Consider the following 13,921-nt stretch of genomic DNA (forward strand, 5'->3'; position numbering starts at 1 on the left):
TATGGATCCAAACCCACCCGGTGAAGGTTTCACTTGTTGGCACCTATAGTCTAAATCCTGTTATTGGAATTTTTCCCAATGAGATCTCATGCTACATTAAAAAATTAAAAATATTACAAAATATTTGCATATATGAAAGTATAAATGTGTATGACAATGTAAAGATAACATGAAAATATATAACTTCAAAGAAGTGTTAAGGCATGTTGGTTTTGGTCAGTGGGAATGGACAATCACAATTAGGGATGGCAGTGGACCGGGGGAAAGCGGGGCCCCGCCCCGCCTCGCCCCGTTTGGACCGGGGATGAAGGGTATGAAACGGGGATGGAGGCGGGGACGAAGGTTAAAATCCATCCCCGTCCGGGGGTGGAGGCGGGGATGGACGTGCACTTTTCCCCGCCCCGCCCCGTCCCCGCCACGATCCCCGCCTCATCCCCGCCCCGACCACTTTTCCCCGCAATATCCCCGCCCCGCCCCGCCTCATCCCCGTTTGAACCGGGGATGGAGGACATGAAACGGGGATGAAGGCGGGGGTGGAGGATAAAATTTTGAGGCGGGGCGGGGGTGGAGACCTTGTCCCCCGCCCCGCCCCGCCCCACCCCACTGCCATCCCTAATCACAATTGAGAAAATAGTACTGACTGTAAGCCACAATTGGCAATCACTCACAACTTATACTCTTTTCATGTTTCACTAACCTTGAGAAAGTTTTGTGATTGTTATTTACAGAAACTGGATCTTGAGAAAATCCAAGAATCACAAGGCTTTGCAAACATGCCCTTAATATTGTGATAAATCCGTGATATTTTGAATGTAGGCAATGCTTAGAAATTTTTTATATTCTATCAGTCTTTGAAACGATTAAAGCATACTATTAAAAAACAAATTAACTATTGGCTCTTAAAAAGTTATCTTTGTTCACCTATTAAAATCTAAAAACATTGCCGCTCTTCCTAATCCACCTTCTACAAACCATTAACTCCTATGTATTCGTTATTTATCAATAGGAAGTAACGCTTTCAGACTAGATTTCATGGTCGTTTCCATTTTTTTTAACTTTTTTTCAAAAAGCTAAAAAAGGGAAACAACTGTGGAATCTATTCTGAAAGCATTACTTCCTATTGATAAATAATAAATATATTGGAGTTAATGTCATTGAAATTGCCATTAGAAAACTAATTAGTATTTTTGACATTACAAGGTATTTTGGGCTAGTAATTATTCTAAAAAATATCACCAATTCTGCACAAAACCACTCATTCCTGGTAATGCGAGAAAAGCCTTCAGAAGCTTCTAATTCTGAACATCGTAAAAATTATTGGCATTACCATCGCCATTCCTTCCATTTAGTTAAGGTAACAAAGAGGTATTCTATCATAACTTGTTCCTGCCAAGAAAAAAAATACAGCACCAAATAGCGCAATTACCATTCTTGGTTTTGTAAATTTGATAACAGCAAGGTCTTTCTTGGTATGGTGTTTTAATTGCAATAAATAGATAACATTGTTATATATTGAGCATCAGTTTTGTATCCGTTAACTAGGTACAGTTATTTCATGTAAGCTTGTGTACGTTCATGATACTCATCCCTGGTACTGCCATTCAATATGAAGTAGATACAAACTGCAAGAGTGGTTACTATTATTTTGATATGGTTTACTTTAGTTATTTGATTGTCCCTATAGCTGATCAGCCTGATCTATGGGGTCGGAATCTAGGCCACAATAGAATATATGGTCCAGATATGCAATTTCATGTTGCATCCAGCCGGCTAGGCTAAAATCTTATGAAGCCTAAAAAGCAAATAAATTCAATGTGTGGGTGTCTGTTGATAGTACCATACTATCTAATGGCCCAAACTTACTCATAAGGAATTAGTTGGCATAATTTGAATCTGTAAATGTGTTTATCATTGTTTGTTTATTAGAAAACATGTTTTGAAACAAATTTCAACAATTAGAAAACTTAATTTTTTTATAAAAGTGTTGGGCAATATAAGCTGCTGATTTTACATAACCTGGTAAACATTAAAACTTCCTAATTTAATACATGTTTTCTGTTGAATAAACTACAGAGATCACGCCCCTAGGTTTTAAATACAAGATATGTAATAAAATATTTAAAAGCTAACAGGGCCAACTAGATAGTACGGTACTATCAATAGTATTACCTACATGTTTTTATGTAAGCGCGCACACATACATAAAGTTATCAACTGGACATTAAGAAGTTTACTAAAGATTTATATTTTTAATTAAGAAATACTTTTAAATGTTGTGTTATTTTTCTTATATACTTTTAACTGTAAATGTATTAAGAACTTTCGCAAATACAAAGAGGAAAAATAAATCAATTTAACATGATATTTTTCCCTTTGCTGAGAAAATCCCAAGAACAAGATTTGTGACTGGTTTTCAGTACTCAAATAGAATATTAAAAAAAAATGCATTTCCAAGAAAACATTGAAGCACATAGGCTTAAACAGTCTCCTACCTGTTTGAAGCAAAGTCCTGAAAGCATGATAAACTTTGACGACACCTTAATAATGGACCAAATTATAATGATTGGTTGGATGGCTATATACGCTCTTTAACACTCGTTGTGTTCAGTACATAATCAGTGCAGCGATCTGCAAGACCATTTACTTTACTGCGCTAATTCAGAGCTATCAGGATAAGCTGTTCTGTTTCATATGAAACTGTTGTTTATGTTCAACCAAAAAGCATCCTATCTGAACATCTGTTCCTGACACGCCCTACTGCGCCACTTGGCTACCTAAACTTCATAGAAGCAGATAATCTTTTAACTGCAAGTAAACAATAACTATGGTGGCAGAGTGTGCACTTTAAACGCTGTAAAAGGTCATAAAGAGACCAAGTTATCAGCAAAGAACAGCATTTCTTATGATGAGAAAAGGAATTTAATAAAAAGAGAAAGACGAACAGTTGATATATTACAAATGAAAGAAATGCAGAAAGTTTGATGATTAGTTCCAATAGGATATGCAACTTAGAATCAACAAACTTTATACAAGCCATCTTGTACAGATCATATTAACATTGAATGAAAAAAGAAGTTGATGCAAGAGCCTACTGAATACAGTCCTCATGTATGTCCAGAAATCTTCCACTTTTCCTTTATGGCTTCCTCATGCTTCTGAAAGAATTGAATGCTTATAGATGCGATCACCTTGCTGACCAGTCGTCTGGTTCTCCGTGAATAGGCCATGTGCACCAAAACAGAAGTACTGATTCACCAATCTGTTACTGGAGTTCAATTTATCACGTGTTCCAGAATGGATGGATGTCTTGGAAAAGGAAGGTCCGATCTCATGATCAGATAGAACTCCCTTAAGCTTCTCTGACGATGAAGGCGAGGATGTTGATGGCTTTGAGTTGACCTTTGAAGGTGACTGGAATGGCATCAAGTGTGGCATTCCTTGAATGATCCCATGCATCAGCCCTGCAGCAAACCTTTTCTTTGCTGATGGGCTAGGCACATCGCTCCTAACGGCAAACATCCTTTTGTTGTTCATGAGTGATGTCTTGGAGAATCGTTGCCTTAGTGGAGTTGGTGTGTCTTCACGGTCGTACCAATTGTGTTTGTCCTCCACAGACTCATCATCATCACCATGTCTCCACTCACTCCTTGTGCCATCATTGACTGTTTTCAGTTTGCTGCCTGGCTTTCTAGGTCTGCCTTCCTTGTTGGACCATCCAAGGAGACTCTTCAATCTCTTTGCTGCAGAAGTGACTGAGTTTCTGGATTTATGATTCATAGAAGGGCCATAATTCATGTCCATGAGCTCGAAATGGCTGAGGTCACTTCTGCAGCTATTTGAGCATGAACTTGAGCTCACACTATAGCACTTGTCTGCTGGATCATATGTGTTTTCTATTCCAGCGTAAATTAATATTTCTGCATCTGATATCTTGAAGCAAGTTCCTGGGCTGCTTCCAATGCCCTGCATCTTCAGATGTGAAACAAGAGCACTTCTAGTCGAGTAATCCCGTGAACTTGAAATACCACCTGCTGAAACTAACTGCTTTGTCAATATTTCAGAGGATGCAGAGGGTGGGTGCAGGTTTAATAGATCCAGAGGTGTCAATCCATCAACATCACGAATGTTGAGATCGATTGAAGAAACAGCCATTAAGAGTTCAACCAAATCACAATGGATATTTCCAGTCACAGCCAGATGGAGAGCTGTTCTCCCCTCGTTGTTCTTGAAATTGATGATCTCTGACAAACGCACCACTTCTCCAAAAATCAACTCTTTCATCAGCTCCATCTGCCGGTCCAATCTTCGAAAACCGGGTGTTCGGAAACCAGCAACAGCCATATGGAGAAAAGTATCACCTGCATCGTTTGTTGCAGATGATAAGGAAGGAGATGCAAGAACTAGTGCCCTGACTACTTCCAAGTGACCACGGTAAGCTGCCAAATGCAGCGCTGTGTTTCCTTGGTTGTCTTTGGAGTTGATTATTTCAAAACACTCAACTAGATTCTTTACCACCTGGATCATTAAAGAATGCATCACAACATTGGGATGAACAACAAAAGGAATATATGTGCAAGAATAGCGATAAAACGGAAGCATGGAACTGGAACATCTACATGGACATGCAGTTCCATGAACCATACAAGAAAAACAAGCATCCTCATTCTTGATGAACAGATAAAGCAACAATTCATGTGACTAGTTTAGATGACAGATGACATTTATTGTTCAGTTGTAGGCTACACAAAGGCAAGACAATATTTTTAAAACATCAGATTCAGTTTAGATTGTAGCATGAGAAGTAGGAAAAATGCTATTTTGACATGAATAAGGATGGCAAATTATTGGGCAACCGCTTGAAAAACTCTTACACTTATTGGAGAAAGAGGGGGCATAACAGCCAAGGTTTTACCCATTGTAAGGTATCATATAGTGCTCATTAAGTTTCAAGTTCAGAAATAGAGGAGGCACATTCTTGACTGAATATAGCATATTGTCAATAGAATATTTCTTAATGACAATAAATAAATCTCTTCGAATTTATGAATGACTGAAACTATACAAGGTTAAAAGACAATTTGTGTAATTAAGACATATATTTGAGTATTCCAAAAACTGTAGCTTTATTAGTATATGAAAGATTTGATGATAAATTCAATCAAACTGTAATTATGTGCCACAACAAGAATATCATCTGCCCGATCCTTTAAATTTGCTTCTGTTAAGCAAGAATCTTTATTTTGTCATGGTCTCAAAAAGGGCTTGCATATGTCCAAAGATACTCAAGATGACTAGTTTTTTGGCGCTTTTCTTGTTTCACAATGTGCCTCAATTAAGCCTTCACATTTAGCTATTGATATTTTTGGTCTAACACGACACTTCATCAACACAAACAGACAGCCTTTTTACTATGTTATGAAAAATTCAATGGGAGTATACATCTCTCAGTAATTATGAGAGCCTGAAAAAACGCCAAATCTCAAATAGACTTGCCAAGGTCTCAGATAAATTTCTTGGTTGCTTGATGCAAAAATGGTTCAAGAATGGGTACTGTCTTGTGAAAAAGAACAAAAAACTTGGAAGGAAAGTTTGCAGGCAACACATGGTAACGTAAGAAGATTAAAAATAAATAACAAAAAACTGATAGCAAGACAATTGATAATAAGCTCCAAATATTTTCAATTGAGAAAAACAGAGGGGCAAGAACACCAGACGTCTGCATATATTCCAGCATTTAACAAGAGAAAAAAAGAATTGAAAAGCAGACGAATACAGTAAAATTTTCAAAGAGTTCCCAGAGAGAGAGAGAGAGAGGAAAGTGCTCACCTCAACCTGCCCCCTTCCGGCTGCTGCATGAAGAACGGTGCACCCCTGCACATCCCTGCAGCCCAACGCATCTCCATACTGAAACAGCAGCTCCCTGAGCACCTCCCAGCTGCCACCCCTCGCCGCAGCATGGACAGCCCTGCTCATCACCTCCACCCTGAACACATCATCATCATCCCCGGCCTCATCCCCGTCCTGAGCAGCTGCATGGTTGCCGGAATCCACCGTAGGCCCCACCAACGCCGCATCAAGGAGCATACTGAACACGTCAGGGCTCCTGCTCCTGGCCGCTGCATAGAGGATGTCCGTGACACCATACTCCCCCTCCCCGAACACCAGGAACGGCTCCCTCCTCAGAAGCTCCCGGATGAATTCGACGTCGCCAGCGGCTGCGGCAGTGTAGAGGAGCCAACCGCCGTAGCCGGCGCGGATGAGGGAGTTGCCGCCGCGGCTGTCCCGGGCCTCGCAGCCGCGGAGGAGGGCGCGGGCGACGGCGGCGCGGCCGCGGGGGGCGTGGAGGAAGTCCGGGTGGTCGTCCCAGACGGTCTCCAGGCGCCGGATCCGGCGAAGGGAGGTGAGCTTGATGAGGAGGTTGCTGTCCATGCGCAGGAGCGCCTGAACCAGGTCGTAGTGGCCGTTGGCCGCCGCCAGGTCCACCGGGGTCGCGTACCACCACTGGTCTCCGGTGCTCTCCCACCGGAGGGGGAAGTATACCGGCGGAGGTGGTGGCGCTGCATCCACAGCTTCTGTGCCCATCTCTTTCTCTCAGCACAATTGAGAAGTGACACGGAAAGAAGAAGGATTTCTCTTCCAAATGGTAACTACTCTCTCGCTCTCTAAAGTGACCTATGGATTGGCAAATGAAAGAACCATAGAGGAGCCTCTCTCTTATAGGGGTATTCAACTCACCCACACTGACAAGACAGAAGAGAAGACTCGTTAAAAAAGGTCACCACTACTACCATGCCCCTCTCCCTTCTTAGTTATATATACAGAGAGAGAGAGAGGCCACAGTCAGCAGAGAAAGAAACGGAGTTCTTCGTTTAAAGGGTTCACACGTTCTCTCCGATGCATGACACAAATGTGGAGTTTTTTTTTTTTTGGTAATTCTGGTGATGTACTTTTCTGATTCGTTTTCTTTGGGCAGATTTGGAGATAAAGGTTATCTTTCCTTTTTCTTTTTATCCCGCGGAATTTAGAGAAAGAGAGAGAGAAAACTTATATAGTAAAATATTGATGACTTAAAGATGAATGAAAGGAAAGGAAGGAGATAGTATGACAGCGTGTCGGAGTGTGGATTCTGTCACGACGTTGGGAAATGTTTGGCTCTTTCTTCCACTGGACTGTTTTTTTGGACTATTTCTCTTTTAGTTGGTGGCCAGAGAAGATTCTCTCCCCACCACCCCCTTCTCATTTGAGGTTCTTTAGGTGGTTTTGACGCGAAGGAGGCAAGCTTGAGCTAAGCTTAGGCTGGTCAAGCCCGGCTTACCCATAAATGCCAACTTTCAAGCTCAGCTCGACTCCACTGCCGGTTAAGCTTCATCTTTTTTTATGATAAAGAACCCTCGTTGAGAACCAAGACACTTAATGGACCCGTCCCTCGGTGAGGCAAACCCTCGATCGAGTCCACGTCCAACATACCTTATATGGCCCACTAACACACCCGTGCACTAGCAGGGTTTGATCAAGCCGAGCTTAAATGTTCGAGCCTCAGCCTAAGCCGAGCTCGGGTTAGCTGAGCTTGTTGGCACCCCTAGTTTCCCCACAGCATGCAGGCCGCACTATAGCTTCAGTGATACGCATCATGCATCTCATGTGATATGAATATTATAATCTTTTTTTTATATAATTTTACCACTTCCAAACATGGCCTGCGGTAAATTGCTTCTTGAACCAGATCTAGTAAGCGCTCTCTCTATCTGATTCCGGATTTAGATTCATATTTTGTTATCCTGGGTCATGCAATACCTATGTCCTATCCATTTACGTCCCCAATGTGGGAGTGCCAGCTGTCAGAATTTGGATTAGAGCATTTTGTGATCCAATCGCCATGTTCCGAAGGAAGTGTAGACAAATTGAGCATTAATGTGATTACTGACAGTTAATTAGTTGTTGCCAACCTAACCTGAACTTGTTAACTTGTCTATTAATTTGAGTGTTGAAATAGGTGTTACTCAAAGTCCCATTTGGATCCAAGTTCTCTATAAGTTTCTATTGAGATACCCACATAATGATTTAGACCGTCGATCCCAACTCATATATTTTGAAGAGTTTAAAATACACTCTTTTTATCATACATGGGTCGGGTTGGATATCTGGCAAAAATGATAGCAAATATCTCGTTGGATGTCATTGGGGTTGGGTTGGGTTCAGGTCTATCCAAATGGTATTCGTATGGCATTTTTTGTGGCCGTACAGCAGAATTCTGGTTAGCATCTGCTCACATATTGGATACAGATCCGATCCCTTGATAACCAGAGTCGGTATCATGGAGCAAAACAAATCTGCCTCAATGGATTCGACGGTTCTTATCGAAACCCGCACACGATGTAAGGACATATGGCCATAAGTGACTATTCCAACAGTCACATTCAAAGAGAAATGTCTTTTGACGGATGAAGAGATTTCTCCCAGGAGTTGTGTCCCAAAGCTTGAACTCTCTTCATAGTCTATAAAATGCAAGTGAAACAGTGTATGGTAAATACACAAGAAATCATAGCATAAAAGAAGAAGAGGATTGAGAGTTTGGACTCCCTGACGATTTTGAGCGTAACTGTGAAGCCTTCATCCTACTGCAAATTCAGGTTCGTACAAAGTCGGTTCTAACATTTGTATCAGAGCGCAGGTTGTGCGGGTTTGACAGATCTCTATCGATCAAAGTATGCACGTTGATATCTTTTGCATCGCCGAGAAAAGGAAAACAAACAATTCAAACAGGAAAAATAAGCGATTAAGGTCAGTGAAATTTTTCTGTTTGAAAAAACTTGGTTTATCAGGGTAATTTTTTTTTCTAAATAATATATATATATATATATTCTGGTAAACGGTGATCGTTAAGACCCATCACTAGAAATCGTTGGAGTCGTATTTAGCAACACAGGCCCACAGTGTTTGATTAGTGAAAAAAAATTAGCGTCGGACCGACTCTGACCTGTGTTGAAATCACGCACGCCTAAATCAGGTTTTAGTGGTTTCCTCCATTCTGTAGGGTCACTGCCGAAAAACCCAAAACTTCGTGGTTGGCAAAAGAACGTTGGTCCGACGCTGATATATGCTACTCCGTTGGGTCATCACCGTGCAAGTAACGTCCACTCCGGCATCGACAGGAAGTCGGGTGCCTTGTGCAGTCACCGGAGGCAGACGTCGTGAGCTGTCGTGTGACCAACGTCTTGGTCCGTCGACAACGGCAAACAAAAAAAAACAAAAAAAAGAGGAAGAAGAAAGGGTTTGCTTACCGGGGCGTCTCTGGATAGGTCGGAGGAGGTCGCCGAAAAACCGGCATCGCTCGGTGCTGCCCAACGGTAGTTTTCTCAAAGCAAGTTAAGAGAAAATGAAAAGGAGAAGCCTTAATCTGTTTTTCCCCTTTTCGTTACAATGTATAACCCTTTTACATTAAAAAAAACAAAATTTCATATTAAACCTTAAATTTATTGCAAATTCAGAAAAGGGGTTACTTTTCTTAAAAAATAGAAAAATCCATATTTGACTTTTCTAAAATTGCAAAAAAGTGGTTCTTTTCTTTTCTGATTACTTCAGGAAATTTCATCATTTCGGAAAGGCACTGATCTTTTCTGAAATTACAGAAAAAGAGTTGAACCTTTCTGTTTAACTAAAAAAAAATTCTTTTTGAGGTTTATGTTTTCGTTTTTGGTTAAAAAGGTTTCTACCTTTCTGAAAATTGCAGAAAAAAGGTTTATCTTTTTTATAAACTCAAAAAGTTGCAGAAATAGGTTTCTGTGATTTTGTTTACACAAAACCTCTCTTAAATACTTTATGGAATTGCAGAAAAGTGGTTCTAAGTTTCAGAAAACTACCTTTACTTGTCTTTGTCAAAAAGTGCTTAAATTTAGCAATTTTTGTGAGTTTCTTGCATACTTAAAGATTGTATTGCATGATAAACTTGTTTAGAAGGATTAAAACTAGTTATATTTACAAATATTAGTTGGAATATACTTTATTAATTCTTATATTTGTTTATAATTAGGAAAATAACAAATCGAATAGTCATGGCTGAGTTATCCAAAATTGAAAAACTCAATGGGATAAATTTTGGAATGTGGAGAAGAAAAATGGTATATCTATTGACACATGAGAAGGCCATATATGTATTGAATAATGCAAAATCTTCATTAACTGATAAAGCAATTGAAGAAAAGAAGAAAACTTATAACAAGTTTATTGAAGATGATCAACTTGCTCGAGCAAGTCATCTAACATTTATGCAAGATGACCTCATTCGAGTATTTGAAGATTTTAACACTGCGAAGAGAATAATGGAATAAGTCAAGAAAAAGTATGATATAACTTCAGAAACCCACATTCAACTTCTTCTAGAGCAGTATAACTCTTGTAGGATGAAAGAGCCAGATAATGTAGTCGATCATGTGAATCGAATGTTAGTAATGGATAACGACTTAGCCATAGCAGGAAATGATATTCTCGAGCACATGCAAATCTCTACCATATTAAATAGTCTTTCTTTAACATAGAAGATTGTGTCGATTGCCATGAGGTTAAACCAGAAAAGCCTTACTCTGACAGAGCTCCCTCTGCAATTAGCTCTTGAGCAAAAACACATGTCAAAAGATAAAAAGAGAGAAGTTATGAATACTCAAGAATCATTCTCAGCAAATTCTCACAAGGTCAAGCCTAAAGGCGCATTCTTCAAGAAATTTAAGAAGAATAAATTCAACAAGAAATGTTCAGTGCAAACCAAGAACTCCAAGACTGCAATTAGGGAAGCATGTTTCTCTTGTGGAAAAGTTGTGCATTTAAAGAATAATTGCCCAAATAGAACCAAGAAAGAGACTCTAGGAAAGCAAGTAAATAGAGAACGAGAATTAGTGTGCACTGTATTGAATCATTGATTGCGAATAGTAATCTTTCAGGGTGGTGGATAGATTCAGGGGTGACACGACATGTGTCTTAGACAAAAAAAGGACTTGTAGAAATGAAGGAGTTAAAGCTTGGAGATCATAAGGTGCATATGAAAAATAACACCTATAGTGATATGGTCGGAATAGGGACCTATAGGCTTTAGGTAGAAGGGACTGGTCTCTTACTAACAAATGTACTTTATGTAGCTTTCATGAGAAGGAATCTTTTAGCAGTGTGAGATTTTGCTAAAAAGGGCTTTGAAATTCACTTTCGGAGTGAGAAGGTCACTATTGGAAAAGTGAAGCTCAGGGGTCACTATGATGCTGACCATGATCTTTTTCATCTTAATGTAACTCCTACAAGTAATGCAATGAATATTTTTAGTAATATTGGTTGTCATTTAATGTAGATGCATATTTATGGCATTTAAGGTTATGACATATAAATGTCAATAAATGAAAAGAATAATTCGCATAAGATTATTACCTTTCTCTTAAAAATGTGAACCATGCATATCAAAAAAAATAACAAGAAAATATTTTTCTAAGGGAAGTAGGTCATGTGATTTGTTAGTTCTGGTACACACAGATATTTGTGGACCTTTAACCGTAGAAACACATAAAGAAAATCATATTTCATCACATTTATAAATGATTACTCTAGGTATGGATACATATACCTAATTTCTAAGAAATCAGAAACTCTAGAAAAGTTTAAGGCATACAAACATGAAGTTGAAGGTTTACTAGGAAGAAAAATCCAGGTTATCAGATCTAATAGAGGAAGTGAATATAACTCTGATGATAATATATTTTATGTAGCTCTCTATAAATCCTTGTGTACTGATAATAATATAACTCCTCATACAACGGTGCTGTATATGCTACAACAGAATGGTGTAACAGAACGAAGAAATATAACTTTAATAGATATGACAAGATCCATGTTGGCACATGCAAATCTTCCCAAAAAATTCTGGGGAGAAGCAATTCGCAGTGCCATGTATATCCTAAATAAGGTTCTTTCTAAGGTTATAGAGCTTACTTCCCATGAATTATGGACTGGTAGGAAGCCAGACTTGAGTCATTCATGAAAGTATGGGTCACCTACTCATGTGTTGATTCCTAGTTAAATAAGAGACAAATTAGATAATAAAACTATCAAATGCATCTTCATGGGATACCCAAAGGGATCAAAGGGATGTCAACTATATAATCTTGAAAAAAGATTTATAGAGAGTAGAGAGGTAGAATTCTTAGAAACTCAAGAAAACATTTTCGATCCTGAAGATGATGATGTCTTTCTAGATATCATAAATGATCATGGGATACCCATTCAAGATTTAGAGCATAATGATCCAGTTGTGAATAATGAACAAACTTCACAACTAGTAACTGGACAAAAAAGAACAAGAACTCTGCCATCGCATTTGAATGATTATTATACATTCTTGGGTAAGAAATTATGCTATTACATAGATTTGAATGAAACTCTTGATAACTTGAGTTTTGAAGATGCAATTGCTTCTAATGAGTTTGAACTCTAGAAGAAAGCAATGAAACATAAGTTGGACTTCATAGAAAAGAATGGAGTTTGAGAACTAGCTACCTTGCTTAATAGATATAGAACAATTGGTAGCAAATGGGTTCTTAAGAAAAAACTCAAGGCAGATGAATCTATTGATAGATTTAAGGCCAGATTAGTAGAAAAAGGCTATACTCAACGAGAAGGGATTGATTATAAAGAAACTTACTCTCTTGTAGTCAAACTGGTATCTATTTGTATTATTTTGTCATTGGTAGCTTATTTTGATCTTAACCTATATCAAACGGATGTGAAAACAACATTTTTAAATGGTGAATTAAACAAAATTATTTTCATGTAGCAACCAGAAGGTTTTGAAATTAAAGGCCAAGAAGATAAAATATATAAGTTAAATAAATCTTTGTATGGACTTAAGCAGTCACCAAGACAGTGGTATTTGCATTTTCATAATGTTATAACCAAATTGGGTTATGATGCAAATAGTCTAGATCTTTGTGTATATGCCAAGAAAAGTGAAAGTAAGTTTATTATGTTATCCCTTTATGTTGATGATATATTGATTGCATGAAATGATATATACATGATAAATATGACTAAATCATAGTTAAGTTCTCGATTTGACATGAAGGATATAACTGACGCTTCATATATTCTTGGAATTAAAATCCATAGAGATAAAAATTTGAGATTATTGTGTTTGAGTCAAGAAAAATATTTTGACCACATTATAAAGAAATTTAGAATGGAAAGTACCAAGGCAAAAAGGTACTCTTGTAGTAAAAGGCCAAAAGCTAAGTAAGAATGATTGTCCAAAGGATAGACAAGAAAAGTTGAATATTTCCTATGCTCAGGCAATTGGAAGCCTGATGTATGCAATGCTTTGTACTAGACCTGACTTAAGCTTTGTTGTAAGTCCAATAAGTAGATATCAAAGTAACTCTGGGCTCTCTCACTAGGAAGTAGTGAAGAGAATTTTTTGATATCTAAAGAGTACTAAGGAACTTAAGCTATGCTATCAGTCAGATAGTTTAAAGCTTGTAGGATACTCAGATGCTGACTTTGTTGGTGATAGGGATGGAGTAAAGTCCACATATGGTTATGTATTTATGTTAGGAGGTAGGGCAATTGCATGGTCATGCAAGAAACAAGGGTGTGTGGCACAACATACCTAGGAAGCTGAGTATATATCCTATAACATGGCAGCCACATTTGGTGTGTGGATAAATCGTTTCTTAAATGAATTGAGATTGGATATTCCAAAAGATCCAGTTCAACTATATTGTGACAATAAAGCTGCTATAAGACTAATACAAACAGGAGCTGATAGCCCTAAAAATAAGCATATTGAAGTTAAATATCAATATATTCATGATATGCTTATGAAAAATGAAATAGCAGTGAACTATGTTCCTTCAAGTGACATGGTAGCAGACCCGTTAACCAAGGCAGTCAC

General features: G+C 38.5%; 1 protein-coding gene across 1 annotated transcript; it reads right to left on the minus strand.

Moving 5' to 3' along the window:
• Nucleotides 1–2,896: 2,896 nt before the first annotated feature.
• LOC149811763 (uncharacterized) lies at nucleotides 2,897–6,913 on the minus strand. The gene is made up of 2 exons (XM_089992772.1): nucleotides 5,827–6,913; nucleotides 2,897–4,515 (listed from the first exon to the last, which is right to left on the minus strand). The coding sequence occupies exons 1-2, from the start codon at nucleotides 6,580–6,582 to the stop codon at nucleotides 3,148–3,150; spliced, it is 2,124 nt and encodes a 707-aa protein (XP_089848898.1). The 5' UTR covers nucleotides 6,583–6,913; the 3' UTR covers nucleotides 2,897–3,147.
• Nucleotides 6,914–13,921: the final 7,008 nt, after the last annotated feature.

This window comes from Nuphar pumila, chromosome 17 (genome assembly GCF_984573655.1).
Source record: "Nuphar pumila chromosome 17, dmNupPumi1.hap1.1, whole genome shotgun sequence".
Taxonomy (NCBI): Eukaryota; Viridiplantae; Streptophyta; class Magnoliopsida; order Nymphaeales; family Nymphaeaceae; genus Nuphar; species Nuphar pumila.

Coding starts and splice junctions, on each gene's coding strand:
- LOC149811763 (XM_089992772.1), bottom strand. CDS start 6,582: ATGGGCACAGAAGCTGTGGATGCAGCGCCACCACCTCCGCCGGTATAC. Junction 4,516..5,826: donor CCGGAAGGGGGCAGGTTGAG/GTGAGCACTTTC, acceptor TTAATGATCCAG/GTGGTAAAGAATCTAGTTGA.